Source organism: Notolepis coatsorum (genome assembly GCF_963971535.1).
Source record: "Notolepis coatsorum genome assembly, contig: SCAFFOLD_647, whole genome shotgun sequence".
NCBI lineage: Eukaryota > Metazoa > Chordata > Actinopteri > Aulopiformes > Paralepididae > Notolepis > Notolepis coatsorum.
The window spans coordinates 53006-78005 of record NW_028170699.1 but is presented as its reverse complement, the minus strand read 5'-3'; the positions used below and the strand labels follow the sequence as shown (position 1 = coordinate 78005).

The 25000-nt window shown below is 50.2% G+C and overlaps 1 protein-coding gene across 1 annotated transcript in view; it reads right to left on the bottom strand.

Moving 5' to 3' along the window:
• Positions 1 to 25000, bottom strand: part of sez6l (seizure related 6 homolog (mouse)-like) — a gene marked incomplete at both ends in the record, with an annotated part of 35883 nt that overhangs the window by 6510 nt on the left and 4373 nt on the right. Inside the window, 7 exon segments of the mRNA XM_084339342.1 lie at positions 4648 to 4756; positions 15736 to 15853; positions 19392 to 19427; positions 20743 to 20763; positions 20766 to 20855; positions 20858 to 20924; positions 20926 to 20936. Coding sequence (XP_084195468.1) covers positions 4648 to 4756; positions 15736 to 15853; positions 19392 to 19427; positions 20743 to 20763; positions 20766 to 20855; positions 20858 to 20924; positions 20926 to 20936 — 452 coding nt within the window.

Here is a 25000-nt window from a genome sequence, read left to right as displayed (position 1 = left end):
TTATTATCTTAGTCAGTAGAGCAGAGCAGGAGACTATGACGACAAATTATGTCAAATTATGATTTAATTTGGCCCCTGTAGTGACTGTACATAATTCACACGGAACTCGTTGGGAATGGTAGTTCCCCCCGGACGATTTATAGGGTGGCACTTCCTGCCACCGGCATTCTTATTTTACTGTCGATACGACTACGTCGATTTGTTGTTACGCTGATGAATAAAGAAATTGAGTTTAGCTTCGAGACACCGCCTCCGACTCCTTCTTCTCAGCGCTACACTGGTGACCCTGACATTAGTCTCGAGGAAGTTTCCGAGACGGAGAATACGACGAACATGGCAAACAACGCTGGTTTTCTCAGACTGCCGGAGTTTTGGGAGCAGTCGGCGGCCGCGTGGTTCGCCCAGGCGGAGGCGCAATTCGCCCTACGGGGAATCGTGGATGACGCCGCTCGATACTTCCACGTCGTCTCGAGTCTGAACAACACTACGGCGGCGAGAACGGTAGGCTTCATTACCGCTCCGCCGGCCCGGGATAGATATGAGGCGTTTAAGACGCACCTACTCAGGATTTTTGAGTTGTCGCCGTCTGAGCGGGCCCGACGCTTGTTGGATATACGTGGCTTGGGGGACAGTAAGCCGTCGGCGCATATGGAAATGATGCTGAATCTGCTGGGCGCCGAGCAGCCAAACTTTTTATTTAAAGAGCTGTTCCTCAGACACATGCCGCCACGGGTACAGACGGCGCTGGCCAATACAAACATTGTGGATCCCCGTGCTCTGGCGGAGGAGGCAGATCGGTTCTACCTGGCCACGCAGCACTTAGCCCCAGAGGTGCTGGCCCCGACACGGGCGCACATGCCCAGAGGGGGAGGGGCGAAGATGGAGAGGGGCGCCGCGGCCGACGGCAATAATGACACAGGCCTGTGTTATTTCCACGCACGCTTCGGCGCGAAAGCAACGAAGTGCCGCCCGCCTTGTACTTTTGTCAGGGCGGGAAACGCCAACACCTGCGCCCAGTAGCGGCCGTGAGCGCAGGTACGTCGAACAGGCTACTCTTCATTAAGGACACACTCTCTGGTCGAGAATTCCTCTGCGACACCGGAGCACAGAGGAGCGTCCTACCGGCGACGGTGGTGGACACCGCCGGCGGGGGGGGGGGTCCGCGACTGACGACCGCCAACGGTAACCCGATCCGCACCTACGGCACGAGGACCGTGGAGTTGTGTTTCGGGGGACAGCGGTTCACGTGGGAGTTTGTCACGGCCGACGTCTCGTTCCCACTACTCGGGGCGGATTTCCTCTGCGCACATGGGCTCCTCGTGGACGTGAGGCACGGCCGCCTGGTAGACGCCCAGACGTACGCTTCCTTGACTTGTGTGCGCAATGAGGTGGTATACAGCGGGCTGGCCAGCTCGCTCGCAGAAGGTGACGTGTACCAACGCCTACTGCGGGAGTTTCCCGGCTTGACACAGCCTACGTTCTCGGCCGCGACCACCAAACACGGGGTCGAGCATCACATAGAGACTCAAGGAGCTCCCGTGTACGCTAGGGCCCGCCGGCTCAACCCTGACAGACTAGCAGTCGCTAGGTCAGAGTTCGCCAACATGGAGAAGTTGGGGATTGTCCGACGCTCGGACAGCCCCTGGGCCTCGCCGCTGCACATCGTGCCCAAACCGGACGGGGGATGGAGACCGTGCGGGGACTACAGACGCCTCAACGACGCTACCACGCCAGACCGCTACCCGGTCCCCCACATCCAGGACTTCTCAGGGCACCTGGCGGGTAAGCTGTTCTTTTCGAAGGTAGACCTGGTACGCGGTTACCACCAAGTGCCGGTACACCCCTTGGACGTCCCGAAGACGGCGGTGGTAACACCCTTCGGTCTATTTGAGTTCCTACGGATGCCGTTCGGACTGAAGAACGCGGCACAGTCTTTCCAGAGGCTAATGGACTCGACGCTCAGAGACATGCCGTTTATTTTTGTCTACCTGGACGACATCCTCGTCGCCAGCTCCTCGCCCGAAGAGCACCTGGAGCACCTACGATGCCTCTTTACGAGGCTGGGCCAAAACGGCCTAATCATCAACCCGGCTAAGTGTCAGTTCGGGTTGACCTCCATACGGTTCCTCGGACACCTCATCGACAGGAGGGGGGCCGCCCCCCTCCCGTCGAAAGTGGAGGCCGTTTCCGCTTTCCCACGACCCCCGACGGCCCGGGCGCTCAGGGAATTTCTCGGGATGGTGACGTTTTATCACCGGTTCATCCCCCGGGCGGCCCACACCATGCGGCCGCTTTACGAGGCGCTGAAGGCCAAGTCCCCCAACCAGCCGGTCGACTGGACGGCCGAGAGGACGACAGCCTTCGCGGCCACCAAGGCGGCCCTGGCGGGTGCAGCCATGTTGGCTCACCCGTCACCGGGGGCCCCGGTCGCCATTACCACCGACGCGTCAGACTACGCGGTGGGCGCAGTGCATGAGCAATACGTTGACGGCGCCTGGCAACCGCTGGCGTTTTTCAGCCGTCAACTGACCCCCAGGGAGCGCAAGTACAGCGCATTTGACAGAGAGCTCCTAGGTCTCTGGTTGGCGGTGCGCCATTTTCGTTTCATGCTGGAGGGCCGGGAGTTTACGGCCTTCGTCGACCACAAACCCCTCACGTTCTCCATGTCCAAGGTGGCTGAACCGTGGTCCGCGCGACAACAGCGCCAACTCTCGTACATTTCCGAGTACACGACAGACATACGGCATATCGCCGGGAAAGCCAACGTGGTCGCAGACTGCCTATCCAGGGTCGTCATCGGAGCTGTGCAACTGGGCCTCGACTACGTCGCCATGGGCTCGGAACAGGCCTCCGACCACGACATCCAGGCCCTCAGGACAGCGGATACCAGTCTGCGCCTCAGAGACGTCGCGATTGGCGGCTCGGGCGCGTCCCTGCTCTGTGACCTCTCCACCGGGCAACCCCGGCCGCTGGTCCCTATAGGCTGGCGCAGGCGGGCTTTCGAGGCTGTGCACGACCTGTCTCACCCCGGTAGGAAGCCTTCGAGCAGGTTGGTGTCACAGAAGTTTGTGTGGCGAGGGCTCAAGAAAGACGTGATGGCCTGGGTCGACGCGTGTGTGTCCTGCCAACGGGCTAAAGTGCACCGACATACCAAGGCCCCGCTTGTGACATTCGTGGTTCCCGAGAGGAGGTTCGACCACGTCAATGTTGACCTCGTGGGCCCGCTTCCTTCCTCTCACGGGTTTACCTACCTGTTCACTATGGTGGACAGGACCACCCGATGGCCGGAAGCCGTTCCCCTCGCCTCGACGTCTTCTTCCGACGTGGCCCGCGCCTTTATCAGCACGTGGATCGCACGTTTCGGGACCCCGTCTGACCTCTCCTCCGACCGGGGCTCGCAGTTCACCTCAGAGCTCTGGAACGCAGTCGCCAGCGGCCTGGGGGTTAAGCTGCACCGTACAACCGCGTACCACCCGCAGGCCAACGGGCTATGCGAACGTTTCCACCGGTCCATGAAGGCGGCGCTGCGCGCAGGCCTGACGGACGGCAACTGGGTGGATAAGCTGCCGTGGGTCATGCTCGGACTTAGGAGCGCCCCCAAGGAAGACCTGCAGGCCTCGTCCGCGGAACTGTTATACGGCCAGACATTGCGCGTCCCGGGGGATTTCATTCCGGACGCGACAACCCCTTGGTCCGCGGCCAGCCAGCGTTCCACCCTGCGAGAAGCGGCTCAGACCTTCGCCCCGATTCCCACGTCGCAGCATGGTACCCCCGTTTCCCGGGTGCCGCGCAGCCTGCACACGGCGGAGTATGTTTTTGTTCGCCACGATGCGCACCGGGGGCCCCTACGCCCCCCTTACGATGGCCCGTTTAGGGTCCTGCGACACGGTAACAAGGACCTCATGGTCGACATGGGCGGTAGGACGGAGACCGTGTCGATAGACAGGATCAAGCCCGCTCACATAGACGTTTCACAGCCTTTGGAGTTGGCCCTCCCCCCCCGCAGGGGTCGTCCGCCGTTGCCCCGGGTGCCACCGCCCACAGAGCCACCGGCGGCCTCACCGATGCCAGCGCCCCCGGGTGTCGGTGAGGGTACGGGCGCTTGCGACGCTTTCCCCTCTCCGCCCCCGGTTTTCCACGCTCGCCGAGGCCGTTTCGTGCCCCCGGGTGTCGTGGACGGCGCGGGTGCTTATGCCACTCCGCCCTCCCCGCCCCCGGCTTTCCGCACACGCAGAGGCCGGGCAATTGTTCCCCCACGCCGGGGGGATTTTGACTATGGGTGAATTCTGGGGGGGCTTGTGTAGTGACTGTACATAATTCACACGGAACTCGTTGGGAATGGTAGTTCCCCCCGGACGATTTATAGGGTGGCACTTCCTGCCACCGGCATTCTTATTTTACTGTCGATACGACTACGTCGATTTGTTGTTACGCTGATGAATAAAGAAATTGAGTTTAGCTTCGAGACACCGCCTCCGACTCCTTCTTCTCAGCGCTACACCCCTTTCATTGTATCAATTGAACTATCCCAAGCCCCGCCCTCTTCACTTCACCCTACAATCACAACCTTTTCTCCGTCCAGTTAGGGTGGAGAGGGTGGAGCCGTCAGCCGGTTGGTCAACTCCAGCTGTCTGTCTGAACACTCACCCCTCCTCCTGTCTCATAGAGCGGGTTGTCAAACTCTGTCTCCACGGTGATCTGACTGTAGGGATGAGGGTAGATGAGCGGCAGCCTCAGGTTGGAGTGATATCGCCACCTAGTGGACAGGAAGAGGGAAGCAGAAGAAAAAAACACAATCACATCTTTCACAATGATCCAGTTTTCACAAGCTGTTCCATAAACAAGGAAACCATGTTGAAAAGCCAAAACGTTACAGATTCAACCCTGTTTTAGGAGTCAGGGTTGAGGATTACCTCACTGAATTCATTGTTTTATTATTGTATAGGATGACAACCTCTTATCTTTCCTGTGTGATAATAGAGTGAACACATCACCTGTCATTGTTTGTTTGTTTGTTTGTTTCTTTTTTTTTTTTTTTTTACCCAGGGACAGTGCACATTAATGCACATCTTCAGTTTCCACATCAATGTAAATGTGCCAGATTTGAGCTAATGAGCTCGTTTTCACCTGTAGTCCCTGCCCACCGTGCATCATGTCTTTATGATGCGGGAGGAGACCGGAGTACCCAGAGGAAACCCACGCGAACACGGGGAGAACACGTAACCTCCACACCCTGCGCTCAGCTTCCATTCAGCAGTGTGAGGACAGAAGGAGCTGGCGTGAGAGAGCGCTCTCAGTCAATGGTCACTCTCTAGGGAGAGGTATTGTTTTTTTTTTTTTATCCACTTTTTCTCCCATTTTTCTATATTTTCTCCCATCCCAATTTTCATATCGTCCAATTCAACCCTCCCCTGTCACGAACGCTGTTTCTTGCCTCCCACAAGCCGGCTGCAATGTGGACTAAGTCATACATAGCACAAGTCCCCTCCGGTACTTGAGGTAACAGCAGTCGCATCTTTTCACCTGCGCAGCTCGATCTCTCAGTGGCGAGGAGTAACGCGTGGGAGGCTCACGCTGCCCCCGACACTTCCTGATTCCACTGCGCAGGCGCACCAACCGACCTGTAGGAGTCGCTGTCCACAACGCCCGATCCCCACCCATCAGTTTCCCACCCCCTAATACGGCCAATGTGTATTAGTATGAACGACCAGCTAAACTGAAAGCAATGTGGAACGCTGGGCTCGAACAGGCAAGCCCAGCGTCTCCAGTATTCGTGGCGAGCGCCTTGCCCACTACGCCACGTAGCCGGTATTGTTGTGAGTGGAGGTCAATGGTCACTCTCTAGGGAGAGGTATTGTTGTGAGTGGAGGTCAATGGTCACTCTAGGGAGAGGTGTTGTTGTGAGTGGAGGTCAAGGTCTACAAGATACACTACACGACCAAGGTACCCATGTACATGTCAAAATACTTCCCAAAGGTCAGTGAATACCACGATCACAACACCAGAGGGAGCTCCACAAATCATGTTAAACCCAGATTCGGCTCAAATAAGGGACTAAACACGTTTCGCAATTATGCCACATCAATGTGGAACGCCCTACCCACAGCTGTAAAGGAATGTGGATCACTACCCACTTTCAAAACCTCTCTCAAAGAACACCTACGGGAGACTGCAATTCAAAACTGGCCCCTGTAAATGTCCTAACCCAACCCCCTCCAATGTCATTTACCTAGTATGGTTTTGTCAATAGTCCAATGTACAATTTTGTTTGTTTGTACAGTGTCTCCCCCCCCCCTCAATGTACAGTTTTGCTTGTTTATACAGTGTGCCCCCCCCCCCCCCCCAACCACCTCCAATGTAGATTACCCAGTATGGTTGTCAATATCCCAATGTACCCAACCCCCCCCCACCCAACCTCCTCCAATGTACAGTTTCTACGTCAAATGTATATACTCCCTTTTCCTGACTCCTTCTGTATCACAAACAGTACTGTATTTGCAAATCTGGTATGTCATAAATGTATAGATGTAGCAGTACTGTCTATCTGTATGTTGTGTATGTCATATATGTCCTGATGAATTGAAAATGGGGGACCCTGATGTAAACAAGACGAAAGTCTTTCTCTGGTCTGCATCCCCTTAACAATTGTGTGTATTGAGCTGTACTGTATTGTACCCATTCTGCAATCTGTTAATAAAGTTTTCAATCAATCAATCAATCAAGGGTCACTCTAGGGAGAGGTATTGTTGTGAGTGGAGGTCAATGGTCACTCTAGGGAGAGGTATTGTTGTGAGTGGACGTCAATGGTCACTCTAGGGAGAGGTGTTGTTGTGAGTGGAGGTCAAGGGTCACTCTAGGGAGAGGTATTGTTGTGAGTGGAGGTCAACGGTCACTCTAGGGAGAGGTGTTGTTGTGAGTGGAGGTCAACGGTCACTCTAGGGAGAGGTGTTGTTGTGAGTGGAGGTCAAGGTCTACAAGATACACTACACGACCAAGGTACCCATGTACATGTCAAAATACTTCCCAAAGGTCAGTGAATACCACGACCACAACACCAGAGGGAGCTCCACAAATCATGTTAAACCCAGATTCGGCTCAAATAAGGGACTAAACACGTTTCGCAATTATGCCACATCAATGTGGAACGCCCTACCCACAGCTGTAAAGGAATGTGGATCACTACCCACTTTCAAAACCACTCTCAAGGGACACCTACGGGAGTCTGCAATTCAAAACTGGCCCCTGTAAATATCCTAACCCAACCCCCTCCAATGTACAGTCATTTACCTAGTATGGTTTTGTCAATAGTCCAATGTACAATTTTGTTTGTTTGTACAGTGTCTCCCCCCCCCCTCAATGTACAGTTTTGCTTGTTTATACAGTGTGCCCCCCCCCCCCCCAACCACCTCCAATGTAGATTACCCAGTATGGTTGTCAATATCCCAATGTACCCAACCCCCCCCCACCCAACCTCCTCCAATGTACAGTTTCTACGTCAAATGTATATACTCCCTTTTCCTGACTCCTTCTGTATCACAAACAGTACTGTATTTGTAAATCTGGTATGTCATAAATGTATAGATGTAGCAGTACTGTCTATCTGTATGTCATGTATGTCATATATGTCCTGATTAATTGAAAATGGGGGACCCTGATGTAAACAAGACGAAAGTCTTTCTCTGGTCTGCATCCCCTTAACAATTGTGTGTATTGAGCTGTACTGTATTGTACCCATTCTGCAATCTGTTAATAAAGTTTTCAATCAATCAATCAATCAAGGGTCACTCTAGGGAGAGGTGTTGTTGTGAGTGGAGGTCAATGGTCACTCTAGTCTAGGGAGAGGTATTGTTGTGAGTGGACGTCAACGGTCACTCTAGGGAGAGGTATTGTTGTGAGTGGAGGTCAAGGGTCACTCTAGGGAGAGGTGTTGTTGTGAGTGGAGGTCAACGGTCACTCTACTCTAGGGAGAGGTGTTGTTGTGAGTGGAGGTCAAGGGTCACTCTAGGGAGAGGTGTTGTTGTGAGTGGAGGTCAATGGTCACTCTCTATGGAGAGGTGTTGTTGTTGAGTGGACGTCAAGGGTCACTCTAGGGAGAGGTATTGTTGTGAGTGGAGGTCAATGGTCACTCTCTAGGGAGAGGTGTTGTTGTGAGTGGAGGTCAATGGTCACTCTAGGGAGAGGTATTGTTGTTGAGTGGAGGTCAATGGTCACTCTCTAGGGAGAGGTGTTGTTGTTGAGTGGAGGTCAATGGTCACTCTCTAGGGAGAGGTGTTGTTGTGAGTGGAGGTCAATGGTCACTCTCTAGGGAGAGGTGTTGTTGTGAGTGGAGGTCAATGGTCACTCTCTAGGGAGAGGTGTTGTTGTGAGTGGAGGTCAACGGTCACTCTCTAGGGAGAGGTATTGTTGTGAGTGGAGGTCAACGGTCACTCTCTAGGGAGAGGTGTTGTTGTGAGTGGAGGTCAATGGTCACTCTCTAGGGAGAGGTGTTGTTGTGAGTGGAGGTCAACGGTCACTCTAGGGAGAGGTGTTGTTGTTGAGTGGAGGTCAACGGTCACTCTAGGGAGAGGTGTTGTTGTGAGTGGAGGTCAACGGTCACTCTCTAGGGAGAGGTGTTGTTGTGAGTGGAGGTCAATGGTCACTCTCTAGGGAGAGGTGGTGTTGTGAGTGGAGGTCAACGGTCACTCTCTAGGGAGAGGTGGTGTTGTGAGTGGAGGTCAATGGTCACTCTAGGGAGAGGTGGTGTTGTGAGTGGAGGTCAATGGTCACTCTCTAGGGAGAGGTGGTGTTGTGAGTGGAGGTCAATGGTCACTCTCTAGGGAGAGGTGGTGTTGTGAGTGGAGGTCAACGGTCACTCTCTAGGGAGAGGTATTGTTGTGAGTGGAGGTCAATGGTCACTCTCTAGGGAGAGGTGGTGTTGTGAGTGGAGGTCAATGGTCACTCTCTAGGGAGAGGTGGTGTTGTGAGTGGAGGTCAATGGTCACTCTCTAGGGAGAGGTATTGTTGTGAGTGGAGGTCAACGGTCACTCTCTAGGGAGAGGTGGTGTTGTGAGTGGAGGTCAATGGTCACTCTCTAGGGAGAGGTATTGTTGTGAGTGGAGGTCAATGGTAACTCTCTAGGGAGAGGTGTTGTTGTGAGTGGAGGTCAATGGTCACTCTCTAGGGAGAGGTATTGTTGTGAGTGGAGGTCAATGGTCACTCTAGGGAGAGGTGTTGTTGTGAGTGGATGTCAATGGTCACTCTCTAGGGAGAGGTGTTGTTGTGAGTGGAGGTCAACGGTCACTCTCTAGGGAGAGGTGTTGTTGTGAGTGGATGTCAATGGTCACTCTCTAGGGAGAGGTGTTGTTGTGAGTGGATGTCAATGGTCACTCTCTAGGGAGAGGTGTTGTTGTGAGTGGATGTCAATGGTCACTCTCTAGGGAGAGGTGTTGTTGTGAGTGGAGGTCAATGGTCACTCTAGGGAGAGGTATTGTTGTGAGTGGAGGTCAAGGGTCACTCTAGGGAGAGGTGTTGTTGTGAGTGGAGGTCAACGGTCACTCTCTAGGGAGAGGTGTTGTTGTGAGTGGAGGTCAACGGTCACTCTCTAGGGAGAGGTGTTGTTGTGAGTGGAGGTCAAGGGTCACTCTAGGGAGAGGTATTGTTGTTGAGTGGAGGTCAATGGTCACTCTCTAGGGAGAGGTGTTGTTGTTGAGTGGAGGTCAATGGTCACTCTCTAGGGAGAGGTGTTGTTGTGAGTGGAGGTCAAGGGTCACTCTAGGGAGAGGTGTTGTTGTGAGTGGAGGTCAATGGTCACTCTCTAGGGAGAGGTGTTGTTGTGAGTGGAGGTCAATGGTCACTCTAGGGAGAGGTATTGTTGTTGAGTGGAGGTCAATGGTCACTCTCTAGGGAGAGGTGTTGTTGTTGAGTGGAGGTCAATGGTCACTCTCTGGGGAGAGGTGTTGTTGTGAGTGGAGGTCAATGGTCACTCTCTAGGGAGAGGTGTTGTTGTGAGTGGAGGTCAATGGTCACTCTCTAGGGAGAGGTGTTGTTGTGAGTGGAGGTCAACGGTCACTCTCTAGGGAGAGGTATTGTTGTGAGTGGAGGTCAACGGTCACTCTCTAGGGAGAGGTGTTGTTGTGAGTGGAGGTCAATGGTCACTCTCTAGGGAGAGGTGTTGTTGTGAGTGGAGGTCAACGGTCACTCTCTAGGGAGAGGTATTGTTGTTGAGTGGACGTCAAGGGTCACTCTAGGGAGAGGTATTGTTGTGAGTGGAGGTCAATGGTCACTCTCTAGTGAGAGGTGTTGTTGTGAGTGGAGGTCAACGGTCACTCTCTAGGGAGAGGTATTGTTGTTGAGTGGACGTCAAGGGTCACTCTAGGGAGAGGTATTGTTTGTGAGTGGAGGTCAATGGTCACTCTCTAGGGAGAGGTATTGTTGTGAGTGGAGGTCAATGGTCACTCTCTAGGGAGAGGTGTTGTTGTGAGTGGAGGTCAACGGTCACTCTCTAGGGAGAGGTGTTGTTGTGAGTGGAGGTCAATGGTCACTCTCTAGGGAGAGGTGGTGTTGTGAGTGGAGGTCAACGGTCACTCTCTAGGGAGAGGTGGTGTTGTGAGTGGAGGTCAATGGTCACTCTAGGGAGAGGTGGTGTTGTGAGTGGAGGTCAATGGTCACTCTCTAGGGAGAGGTGGTGTTGTGAGTGGAGGTCAATGGTCACTCTCTAGGGAGAGGTGGTGTTGTGAGTGGAGGTCAACGGTCACTCTCTAGGGAGAGGTATTGTTGTGAGTGGAGGTCAATGGTCACTCTCTAGGGAGAGGTGGTGTTGTGAGTGGAGGTCAATGGTCACTCTCTAGGGAGAGGTGGTGTTGTGAGTGGAGGTCAATGGTCACTCTCTAGGGAGAGGTATTGTTGTGAGTGGAGGTCAACGGTCACTCTCTAGGGAGAGGTGGTGTTGTGAGTGGAGGTCAATGGTCACTCTCTAGGGAGAGGTATTGTTGTGAGTGGAGGTCAATGGTCACTCTCTAGGGAGAGGTGTTGTTGTGAGTGGAGGTCAATGGTCACTCTCTAGGGAGAGGTATTGTTGTGAGTGGAGGTCAATGGTCACTCTAGGGAGAGGTGTTGTTGTGAGTGGATGTCAATGGTCACTCTCTAGGGAGAGGTGTTGTTGTGAGTGGAGGTCAACGGTCACTCTCTAGGGAGAGGTGTTGTTGTGAGTGGATGTCAATGGTCACTCTCTAGGGAGAGGTGTTGTTGTGAGTGGATGTCAATGGTCACTCTCTAGGGAGAGGTGTTGTTGTGAGTGGATGTCAATGGTCACTCTCTAGGGAGAGGTGTTGTTGTGAGTGGAGGTCAACGGTCACTCTAGGGAGAGGTATTGTTGTGAGTGGAGGTCAAGGGTCACTCTAGGGAGAGGTGTTGTTGTGAGTGGAGGTCAACGGTCACTCTCTAGGGAGAGGTGTTGTTGTGAGTGGAGGTCAACGGTCACTCTCTAGGGAGAGGTGTTGTTGTGAGTGGAGGTCAAGGGTCACTCTAGGGAGAGGTATTGTTGTTGAGTGGAGGTCAATGGTCACTCTCTAGGGAGAGGTGTTGTTGTTGAGTGGAGGTCAATGGTCACTCTCTAGGGAGAGGTGTTGTTGTGAGTGGAGGTCAAGGGTCACTCTAGGGAGAGGTATTGTTGTTGAGTGGAGGTCAATGGTCACTCTCTAGGGAGAGGTGTTGTTGTGAGTGGAGGTCAATGGTCACTCTCTAGGGAGAGGTGTTGTTGTGAGTGGAGGTCAATGGTCACTCTCTAGGGAGAGGTGTTGTTGTGAGTGGAGGTCAATGGTCACTCTAGGGAGAGGTATTGTTGTTGAGTGGAGGTCAATGGTCACTCTCTAGGGAGAGGTGTTGTTGTTGAGTGGAGGTCAATGGTCACTCTCTAGGGAGAGGTGTTGTTGTGAGTGGAGGTCAATGGTCACTCTCTAGGGAGAGGTGTTGTTGTGAGTGGAGGTCAATGGTCACTCTCTAGGGAGAGGTGTTGTTGTGAGTGGAGGTCAACGGTCACTCTCTAGGGAGAGGTATTGTTGTGAGTGGAGGTCAACGGTCACTCTCTAGAGAGAGGTGTTGTTGTGAGTGGAGGTCAATGGTCACTCTCTAGGGAGAGGTGTTGTTGTGAGTGGAGGTCAACGGTCACTCTCTAGGGAGAGGTATTGTTGTTGAGTGGACGTCAAGGGTCACTCTAGGGAGAGGTATTGTTGTGAGTGGAGGTCAATGGTCACTCTCTAGGGAGAGGTGTTGTTGTGAGTGGAGGTCAACGGTCACTCTCTAGGGAGAGGTATTGTTGTTGAGTGGACGTCAAGGGTCACTCTAGGGAGAGGTATTGTTGTGAGTGGAGGTCAATGGTCACTCTCTAAGGAGAGGTCTTGTTGTGAGTGGAGGTCAATGGTCACTCTCTAGGGAGAGGTGTTGTTGTGAGTGGAGGTCAACGGTCACTCTCTAGGGAGAGGTATTGTTGTGAGTGGAGGTCAATGGTCACTCTCTAGGGAGAGGTGTTGTTGTTGAGTGGACGTCAAGGGTCACTCTAGGGAGAGGTATTGTTGTGAGTGGAGGTCAATGGTCACTCTCTAGGGAGAGGTGTTGTTGTGAGTGGAGGTCAATGGTCAATCTAGGGAGAGGTGTTGTTGTTGAGTGGAGGTCAATGGTCACTCTCTAGGGAGAGGTGTTGTTGTGAGTGGATGTCAATGGTCACTCTCTAGGGAGAGGTGTTGTTGTGAGTGGAGATCAAGGGTCACTCTAGGGAGAGGTATTGTTGTGAGTGGAGGTCAATGGTCACTCTAGTCTAGGGAGAGGTGTTGTTGTGAGTGGAGGTCAATGGTCACTATCTAGGGAGAGGTATTGTTGTGAGTGGAGGTCAATGGTCACTCTAGGGAGAGGTATTGTTGTGAGTGGAGGTCAATGGTCACTCTAGGGAGAGGTATTGTTGTGAGTGGAGGTCAATGGTCACTCTAGTCTAGGGAGAGGTGTTGTTGTGAGTGGAGGTCAATGGTCACTCTAGTCTAGGGAGAGGTATTGTTGTGAGTGGAGGTCAACGGTCACTCTAGGGAGAGGTGTTGTTGTGAGTGGAGGTCAAGGGTCACTCTAGGGAGAGGTGTTGTTGTGAGTGGAGGTCAACGGTCACTCTACTCTAGGGAGAGGTGTTGTTGTGAGTGGAGGTCAAGGGTCACTCTAGGGAGAGGTGTTGTTGTGAGTGGAGGTCAACGGTCACTCTAGGGAGAGGTATTATTGTGAGTGGACGTCAAGGGTCACTCTAGGGAGAGGTATTGTTGTGAGTGGAGGTCAATGGTCACTCTAGTCTAGGGAGAGGTGTTGTTGTGAGTGGAGGTCAACGGTCACTCTAGGGAGAGGTATTGTTGTGAGTGGAGGTCAATGGTCACTCTAGGGAGAGGTGTTGTTGTGAGTGGAGGTCAACGGTCACTCTAGGGAGAGGTATTGTTGTGAGTGGAGGTCAACGGTCACTCTCTAGGGAGAGGTATTGTTGTGAGTGGAGGTCAACGGTCACTCTCTAGGGAGAGGTGTTGTTGTGAGTGGAGGTCAACGGTCACTCTCTAGGGAGAGGTGTTGTTGTGAGTGGAGGTCAATGGTCACTCTCTAGGGAGAGGTGTTGGTGTGAGTGGAGGTTAATGGTCACTCTCTAGGGAGAGGTATTGTTGTGAGTGGAGGTCAATGGTCACTCTAGGGAGAGGTATTGTTGTGAGTGGAGGTCAATGGTCACTCTAGGGAGAGGTATTGTTGTGAGTGGAGGTCAATGGTCACTCTAGTCTAGGGAGAGGTGTTGTTGTGAGTGGAGGTCAATGGTCACTCTAGTCTAGGGAGAGGTGTTGTTGTGAGTGGAGGTCAACGGTCACTCTAGGGAGAGGTGTTGTTGTGAGTGGAGGTCAACGGTCACTCTAGTCTAGGGAGAGGTATTGTTGTGAGTGGAGGTCAACGGTCACTCTAGGGAGAGGTGTTGTTGTGAGTGGAGGTCAACGGTCACTCTCTAGGGAGAGGTATTGTTGTGAGTGGAGGTCAAGGGTCACTCTAGGGAGAGGTGTTGTTGTGAGTGGAGGTCAACGGTCACTCTACTCTAGGGAGAGGTGTTGTTGTGAGTGGAGGTCAAGGGTCACTCTAGGGAGAGGTGTTGTTGTGAGTGGAGGTCAACGGTCACTCTAGGGAGAGGTATTATTGTGAGTGGACGTCAAGGGTCACTCTAGGGAGAGGTATTGTTGTGAGTGGAGGTCAATGGTTACTCTAGTCTAGGGAGAGGTGTTGTTGTGAGTGGAGGTCAACGGTCACTCTAGGGAGAGGTATTGTTGTGAGTGGAGGTCAATGGTCACTCTAGGGAGAGGTGTTGTTGTGAGTGGAGGTCAACGGTCACTCTAGGGAGAGGTATTGTTGTGAGTGGAGGTCAACGGTCACTCTCTAGGGAGAGGTGTTGTTGTGAGTGGAGGTCAACGGTCACTCTAGTCTAGGGAGAGGTATTGTTGTGAGTGGAGGTCAACGGTCACTCTAGGGAGAGGTGTTGTTGTGAGTGGAGGTCAACGGTCACTCTCTAGGGAGAGGTATTGTTGTGAGTGGAGGTCAAGGGTCACTCTAGGGAGAGGTGTTGTTGTGAGTGGAGGTCAACGGTCACTCTACTCTAGGGAGAGGTGTTGTTGTGAGTGGAGGTCAAGGGTCACTCTAGGGAGAGGTGTTGTTGTGAGTGGAGGTCAACGGTCACTCTAGGGAGAGGTATTATTGTGAGTGGACGTCAAGGGTCACTCTAGGGAGAGGTATTGTTGTGAGTGGAGGTCAATGGTCACTCTAGTCTAGGGAGAGGTGTTGTTGTGAGTGGAGGTCAACGGTCACTCTAGGGAGAGGTATTGTTGTGAGTGGAGGTCAATGGTCACTCTAGGGAGAGGTGTTGTTGTGAGTGGAGGTCAATGGTCACTCTAGTCTAGGGAGAGGTATTGTTGTGAGTGGAGGTCAACGGTCACTCTAGGGAGAGGTGTTGTTGTGAGTGGAGGTCAACGGTCACTCTCTAGGGAGAGGTATTGTTGTGAGTGGAGGTCAAGGGTCACTCTAGGGAGAGGTGTTGTTGTGAGTGGAGGTCAACGGTCACTCTACTCTAGGGAGAGGTGTTGTTGTGAGTGGAGGTCAAGGGTCACTCTAGGGAGAGGTGTTGTTGTGAGTGGAGGTCAACGGTCACTCTAGGGAGAGGTATTATTGTGAGTGGACGTCAAGGGTCACTCTAGGGAGAGGTATTGTTGTGAGTGGAGGTCAATGGTCACTCTAGTCTAGGGAGAGGTGTTGTTGTGAGTGGAGGTCAACGGTCACTCTAGGGAGAGGTATTGTTGTGAGTGGAGGTCAATGGTCACTCTAGGGAGAGGTGTTGTTGTGAGTGGAGGTCAACGGTCACTCTAGGGAGAGGTATTGTTGTGAGTGGAGGTCAACGGTCACTCTCTAGGGAGAGGTGTTGTTGTGAGTGGAGGTCAATGGTCACTCTCTAGGGAGAGGTGTTGTTGTTGAGTGGACGTCGTACTGCACTCACACAGGTACTGTTTCAATTGTGTTCTTTCAGTGGTATAGTATTCAAATAAACGATTCATGTAAACTGTTCATAACTTGTCATAACCGTTCCTATTTGTAGAATCTAGTCGCCTATTTCCAGAATTCTGAATAAAAAAACAACTACTATAGCTACTGCTAGTAGTAGGAGGAGACAGTAGGAGGAGACAGGAGGAGGAGCCAGTAGGAGGAGGAGCTGACCGTGTGCTGTAGACGTAGGCTCCTCCCAGCAGCACGGAGAGGAGGAGGAGCAGGATGAAGATGGCCAGCGCGATGTTCCCTCCGTCCAGCGCTGAGCCTGCTGCTGCCGCCTCGGCCACTAGGGGGGGACACACACCAAGGTAAACAGCAGTGTCGTAGGTCCAGTCGCTAAATCTCGAGTCCGAGTCGAGTCTGAGTCCATCAAGGTCCACTCGCCGTCAGAGAGCCGACGTACTGATAAGAAAAAGGTCTAAACTAGTGCTGTCGGGCGATTAAAAAAATGTATCTAATTAATTACAGGATTTGTAATTAATTAATCTAATTAATCGCATTTTAATCGCATAACCATTTTAGGCCTGATATTCTATTTATTCTACAATCATATTTCACATTGCATGTGTCCGAATGGCAGAATTCAATACTGTATCTACAAAACCTTCTGTTGAATCATCTTCCATTTATTAATTTGCTTAGATTTTTCAGGTCTGGTCAATTTGAGCACGGTGTTATTCACAGTCAAAGATAAAAAAAATTTATTGATATTCTCATTTGGTTCATTACCATTTCCTCAAGCCTCGTAACAGACAGTATTTCTGACACTGGGAACACATTCCCTGAGATCCATAGACGTCCCTAGAATCAGATACCAAGAACATGCAAATGGACCATATTAAAAAAAAGTCTGTAAATGTGTATTATACGTTCTTATGGAATGAATGAGATTAAATATTAAATATTAAATATTATTTAAAAAAATATATTTGTTTGTAATTAATTTTGAGTTAATTTTCATAACGCGATGATTTGCCGTGTAATTAATTAATCTAATTAACGCGATAAACCGACAGCCCTAAGTCTAAACATAAATGACACAGCGGTCACCGTTTCAAAAGGGAGTTTATTTACTTTGTGACACGATAGCCAAACAAATGCACTATAGCCATCAATACATCATAATGATTACGGCCTATAACAAAAAAATATATATATAAAATAAACAACTGTATTTATCAATTGAAAAGTCAGAGTCCTCGACTGCGCCGCCTTCCGAGTCCGAATGCAGTCGACGCTCGAGTCCGAGTCCAAGTCGAGTCACGAGTCCTGAAAACCAGTCCTGCACTCGAGTCCTACACCGCTGCAGCACCCCCCACCTGACCTCTCAAACCCCGCCCCCACCTGACCTCTCAAACCCCGCCCCCACCTGACCTCTCAAACCCCGCCCCCACCTGACCTCTCAAACCCCGCCCCCACCTGACCTCTCAAACCCCGCCCCCACCTGACCTCTCAAACCCCGCCCCCACCTGACCTCTCAAACCCCGCCCCCACCTGACCTCTCAAACCCTGCCCTCCTAACGGGTACATGGTGCATTTATATATCTCTCTTTTATCCAAAGTGCTTTACAATTTGTTCCTCACATGTTACCCGCTCACTCACACATTCACACACCGACGGCGGAGGCGACCATGCGAGGTGCCGACCTGCTCATCGTTTTTTGCTCCCAATCTGATCCCGATCATGTGATTTTGAGTATCTACCGATACCGATCTTTCCCGATCTGATCAACAAAAAAAAAACATTTTAATATTTTTTTATTTATTTTTTCATCCCAATTTCTCACATTACATTCACCCTGAATGTTGACGTTATCCAGGTGAAAAGTTTACTTCATTCAAGCGAGGCATTGCAATCCTTGACATAAATCATTTGATGTATAATTAAATCAAAGGAAATGCGTTTATTTTGGCAAAAATTCTGCTCTGTGTGACAATAAATAAATGAATGATGATATGCAATTTGAAACCAAAACTAAGGCCTCAGTATGAGTTTAAGACGTGAACATGGTCATGTTTGTTGAATAAAAAAAAAAAAAAAAAATCCAGATTTTTTTTTTGCCCTAGTTAGGTGTCCCCTAGTTAGGTGTCTTGCTCAAGGACACTTCGACGCGCTGCCCGGGAGGAGCGGGAATCTAACCGGGAGCCTCTGGATTACCAAACGACTGCTCTACCTCCCGAGCCACTGTCGCCCCTTTCCTCATCCTCCAATCATAACTGTGGCAACGGTTGTGATTGGAGGGTCAAGACAAGAGGGCGGGTTTGAGACACATCTTCAGGTCATTTATCTAGAGATCCTGAACGGTCGTCACAGGTGTCACTCACTGTCAAACGCCACCGTGTGAATGAAAGGGAGTGAATGAACAGAAATGTATTTACTCCTCGTTACTGTTGCAACACACACACACACACACACACACACACACACACACACACACACACACACACACACACACACACACACACACACACACACACACACACTGATACCAACACACACACACACACACACACACACACACAAACACACACACTGATACCAACACACACACACACACACACACACACACACACACACACACACACACACACACACACACACACACAAACACACACACTGATACCAACACACACACACACACACACACACACACACACACACACACACACACACACACACACACAAACACACACACTGATACCAACACACACACACACACACACACACACACACACACACACACACACACACACACACACACACAAACACACACACTGATACCAACACACACACACACACACACACACACACACACACACACACACACACACACACAAACACACACACACACAAACACACACACTGATACCAACACACACACACACACACTGATACCGACACACACACACACACACACACACACACACACACACACACACACACTGATAACAACACACACACACACACACACACACACACACACACTGATACCAACACACACACACACACACACACACACACACTGATACCAACACACACACACACACACACACTGATACCAACACACACACACACACACACACACACACACACACACACTGATACCAACACACACACACACACACTGATACCAACACACACACACACACTGATACCGACACACACACACACACACACACTGATACCGACACACACACACACACACACACACACACACACACACACTGATACCGACACACACACACACACACACACACACACTGATACCGACACACACACACACACACACACACACACACACACTGATACCGACACACACACACACACACACACTGATAACAACACACACACACACACACTGATAACAACACACACACACACACACACTGATAACAACACACACACACACACACACTGATAACAACACACACACACACACACACACTGATAACAACACACACACACACACACTGATAACAACACACACACACACACACACACACACTGATACCGACACACACACACACACACACACACACACTGATAACAACACACACACACACACACACTGATAACAACACACACACACACACACACTGATAACAACACACACACACACACACACTGATAACAACACACACACACACACACACACACACACTGATAACAACACACACACACACACACACTGATAACAACACACACACACACACACACTGATATCAACACACACACACACACACTGATAACAACACACACACACACACACACTGATATCAACACACACACACACACACTGATAACAACACACACACAGACTCACCCTCCAGAGCATGGTGGTCGAAGCAGTCATGGTTGGCTGCAAGACATCATTTAGTCCGTCATCATCACAGTTCATCATCATCATCATCATCATCATCATCTCATCATCATCATCATCATCATCATCATCATCAGCATCATCATCATCATCATCACCATCATCATCACAGTTCACACATACTGTGGAATCTCTCTATTACTCCAACATGGCTGCCTTAACCCTTTCACTGCCACACGACAGCCGGTTAACCCTTTCACTGTGACAATACAGAAGGTTAGCCCTTTACTATCACACAACCGACGGCGATGCTCCATCATTAGCATCATTAGCTCCGCGGATGAAAATTAAGGCGCAGCAACGTGACATCTATATCAAGAGGCACGAGAGAAAAGTATATAAAGTATATAACCCATTCAGCTCTGCAGACAGTATATAATATAACATGGTCTCCATGGAGACAGGACAGACAGTATATAATATAACATGGTCTCCATGGAGACAGGACAGACAGTATATAATATAACATGGTCTCCATGGAGACAGGACAGACAGTATATAATATAACATGGTGTCCATGGAGACAGGACAGACAGTATATAATATAACATGGTCTCCATGGAGACAGGACAGACAGTATATAATATAACATGGTCTCCATGGAGACAGGACAGACAGTATATAATATAACATGGTCTCCATGGAGACAGGACAGACAGTATATAATATAACATGGTCTCCATGGAAACATGGTCTCCATGGAAGACAGGAACAGACAGTATATAATATAACATGGTCTCCATGGAGACAGGACAGACAGTATATAATATACATGGTCTCCATGGAGACAGGACAGACAGTATATAATATAACACTCGTCTCCATGGAGACAGGACAGACAGTATATAATATAACATGGTCTCCATGGAGACAGGACAGACAGTATATAATATAACACGGTCTCCATGGAGACAGGACAGACAGTATATAATATAACATGGTCTCCATGGAGACAGGACAGACAGTATATAATATAACATGGTCTCCATGGAGACAGGACAGACAGTATATAATATAACATGGTCTCCATGGAGACAGGACAGACAGTATATAATATAACATGGTCTCCATGGAGACAGGACAGACAGTATATAATATAACATGGTCTCCATGGAGACAGGACAGACAGTATATAATATAACATGGTCTCCATGGAGACAGGACAGAACAGTATATAATATAACATGGTCTCCATGGAGACAGGACAGACAGTATATAATATAACACTGTCTCCATGGAGACAGGACAGACAGTATATAATATAACATGGTCTCCATGGATACCAGGTCCTCACCCCGGCAGAGTGGCAGTGGCCGCTCCAGAACGACGGGTTTCCCATGATGCACTTGATTGCGACCTCCCCGATGAGCTCGTAACCTTGGTAACAGACGAAGGTGAGCGACTCGCCGGCAGGTAGAGGCGCTTGGACAGGATCTGGTACCCGCTGTCGGGGAGACCGGGGTTCTCACAGGAGACCAGAGTCCTCCGCTGGAGGAGGAGGAGGAGAGGAGGAGAGGGGGATGAGGGGAAGAGGGGGAGAGGAAGAGAGGGGGAGAGGAGGAGAGGAGGGGAGGAAGAGAGGGGAGAGGAGGGGAGGAAGAGAGGGGGAGAGGGGGAGAGGAGGAGAGGGGGAGAGGGAGAGAGGAAGAGAGGGGAGAGAGGAGGAGAGGGGGAGAGGGAGAGAGGGGGAGAGGAGGAGAGGGGGAGAGGAGGAGAGGAGGAGAGGAGGAGAGGAGGAGAGGAAGAGAGGGGAGATGAGGGAGAGGAGGAGAGGGAGAGAGGAGGAGAGGAGGAGAGGAGGAGAGGAGGGGAGGAGGAGAGGAGGAGAGGGGGAGAGGGGAAGAGGAGGAGAGGGGGAGAGGGGGAGAGGAGGAGAGGAAGAGAGGGAGAGAGGGGGAGAGGAGGAGAGGAAGAGAGGGGGAGAGGAGGAGAGGAAGAGAGGAGGAGAGGAAGAGAGGGGGAGAGGAGGAGAGGAGAGGAGGAGAGGAAGAGAGGGGGAGAGGAAGCGAGGGGGAGAGGAGGAGAGGAAGAGAGGGGGAGAGGAAGCGAGGGGGAGAGGAGGAGAGGAAGAGAGGGGGAGAGGAGGAGAGGAAGAGAGGAGGAGAGGAAGAGGAACATGAATGCAGTTCAGCTTCTTAAAGAAAATAACCATGTGCACATGTTTTGGAGTTGTCCATCCCTAGTGGATTTTTGGAAAAATATCTTCGATATACTCTCTGAAATATGCAGTACCCAGGTTGAACCAGACCCTTATTACAACTGACAAATACTAATAAAGAGGTTTTTGGCCTTTGTTACTTTGTTAGCGAGACGGTTAATCCTACTTTGGTGGAAATCCTCCTCACCCACTTCTCTCTCTTTTTTATCCACTTTTTCTCCTCCTTTTTTCTGTGTTTTTCTCCCATCCCAATTTAGTCGTGCCAATTCCCCCCTCCCCTGTCTTGATCGTTGCTCGCTGTGCCCCCCACTGGTCGGTCGTAGGGAGGGTTGATAGATACCATCGCATGTCCCCTCCGATACATGCAGAGTCAGCCAGCCACATCTTTTCACCTGCCAGCGCGGACTCTCATTGGCGAGGTGTAACGTGTGATTTTATTTTATTTTATTAGGGATCCCCATTAGCTGGTGCGATAACAACCAGCTAGTCTTCCTGGGGTCCACACACAAAAAAACATACAAAAACAATCACTATTGCAAAAAAAAAATTATAAAAAGTCAGTACACACAATGCATAATGAAACTACTGTAACAATTAAGATAGCTAAAATTACATTAGTGTAAAACAAAAACACTAATGTAATTAGTGAGGCTCACACTGCCCTCGCCATCTCCTGTCCTCGCTGTGCAGGCGCCCTGACCGACCTGTAGGAGTCGCTGTTTACAACGTCTAGAATACCACCCCATCGACTCCCCGTCCGGCCCAAGCCTGGAGGCAACGCTGACAGCCGGATTCGATACCGGGGTGTCTCTCGCGTTGGTGACGAGCGCTTAGACCGCTGCGCCACCCAGCCTCCTTCCTCACCCCCTTCTCATGCCCTTTGGATTAAATCTATTCTTAGCTGTATCAAACTAGAAAAAACCCGAGACACACTACGAGGGTCTCTACAGACAAGTTCTTCTCCACGTGGGCTCCACCTCCCCCTAGTGGCCCAGACTGATATCTACCCACACGATATCCGTGGTACACTATTCATTCAGTTGTACAGTTTCCCCCACCCTGTCTACCCAACCCCCCCCCCCCCCCACCCCACCTACCCAACAGTTTCTACGTCAAATGTATATGCTCTCTTTTTTAGACTCTTCTTGTATCACAAACACTACTGTATATTTGTAGATCTGATATGTCATAAATGTATAGATGTAGCAGTACTGTCTATCTGTATGTCGTGTATGTCATGTATGTCATATGATGAATTGAAAATGGGGGACCCTGATGTAAACAAGACGAAAGTCTTTCTCTGGTCTGCATCCCCTTAAAGGGGAACTATTTTACTATTTCTCTCACTATTTGGGCACTTTTACACAATTCCTGTGAGTCTATGGAACACCTCTGTAAGGTTTTTCTTCACAAAAATTCATTGTTTTGTATTTCTAATCAAGTACTCAAAAACAGCATTTTTCTACCTCAAGATCTTAAGCCGTTTTGAGGCTGGGCTCCAACCACTGTGTGGCCTGGTGCCAACTGCCACATCAACTGCCACATTATTATGCAGCTGAGAAATCTCTGACATCACAGATATGCACATTTTCAGATGACTCAGTTCAGCGAGGGTGAATATTGTGAGAGGAGAATTGGAAGAATGCGCCAATATGAGAATTAGAGACATAGATCATATTAATATAAGTCCACATAGCCAGGAAACAATGCTAAACACTGAAAAAGGCCATTTATAAGATAGTTCCCCTTTAACAATTGTGTGTATTGAGCCGTACTGTATTGTTGTACCCATTCTGCAATCTGTTAAATAAAGTTTTCATTCAATCAATCAACTCCTCCCTCCCCTTCAAACGTTCTCCCTCGACGCACCGATCGATGCAATAGATTTGGTATTGAGCACGACATACAGCGCCGACGGACCCGGGCGGCGAGCAGTGCCGTGACTCATGGGTAATCTCCGTCCCCTCCGCCAGGTGGCCGATGGCTGATTAGCATCTCATTTGCATATCAAACACTTCACACAAAAATGAATAACCATGAATACACGTGTGCATATTTGCTTACACCCACGCACGCACGCACGCACATACACAAACACACACACGCACACACACACACACACGCACACGCACACGCACACACACACACACACACGCACACACGCACGCACACGCACACACACACACACACACACGCGAAGAGTTACAAGAGGAGAATGCAGGGCAGGGGAACAGAGCCCGTGCCAGGTCTGGTTATGTCCTCTCTGCGAGGAGTCAAGTAGGCCATCATGTCAGACCGCACACTACGCTACGCAACGCAACGCAGCTCGTCTCCAGTCTACTGAGCTCTCTACTCTGCCGACAGCTTCGTGGTGAGGATCACCGAGCCGGCAGGTTAACCACCGGGGAAACCACAGGAAGAAGAGGAAGAACTCCAGGGGAATGAATGCAGGCATTTCCTGTTGTGTAGAGAGAGAGCAGCGACGCATCACCAGACTTGGTCTTCAGCCTGACGCTCTCTACACTAAATCTCTGGGTAACATTATCACGTCTCTCATGGCTTCTCGTATCATTGTTGTTGTTATGCCGATGATACTCAACTCTTCCTCTCCTTCCCTCCCTCGGATATCCACGTCTCTGAGCGGATCTCGGCCCGTCTGTCCGACATCTCCGCCTGGATGACGACCAAGGCTCGCTGGCTCCTGTCTAATCACCATTTCTACACTGTACTGTACCTGCACTGTATATACTGGACATACTGTATATAGGTATACTGAACATTTTTGTTGTTTACACTTGTTTACGTACTTGACTTTCTTGACTTTCTATTTTATACTTATATTATACTTATCTTGTTATTATCTAGCACACACTCAGGAGCAAAACAGAAAGAAGCATTTCATGCAAAGTATTCTGTATTCTGTATGACAACTAATAAAGAAACTTGAAGTACACAGTTATCTTGTCTAACAGGAAGTACACAGTTATCTTGTCTAACAGGAAGTACACAGTTCTCTTGTCTAACAGGAAGTACACAGTTCTCTTGTCTAACAGGAAGTACACAGTTCTCTTGTCTAACAGGAAGTACACAGTTATCTTGTCTAACAGGAAGTACACAGTTATCTTGTCTAACAGGAAGTACACAGTTCTCTTGTCTAACAGGAAGTACACAGTTCTCTTGTCTAACAGGAAGTACACAGTTATCTTGTCTAACAGGAAGTACACAGTTCTCTTGTCTAACAGGAAGTACACAGTTCTCTTGTCTAACAGGAAGTACACAGTTCTCTTGTCTAACAGGAAGTACACAGTTCTCTTGTCTAACAGGAAGTACACAGTTCTCTTGTCTAACAGGAAGTACACAGTTCTCTTGTCTAACAGGAAGTACACAGTTATCT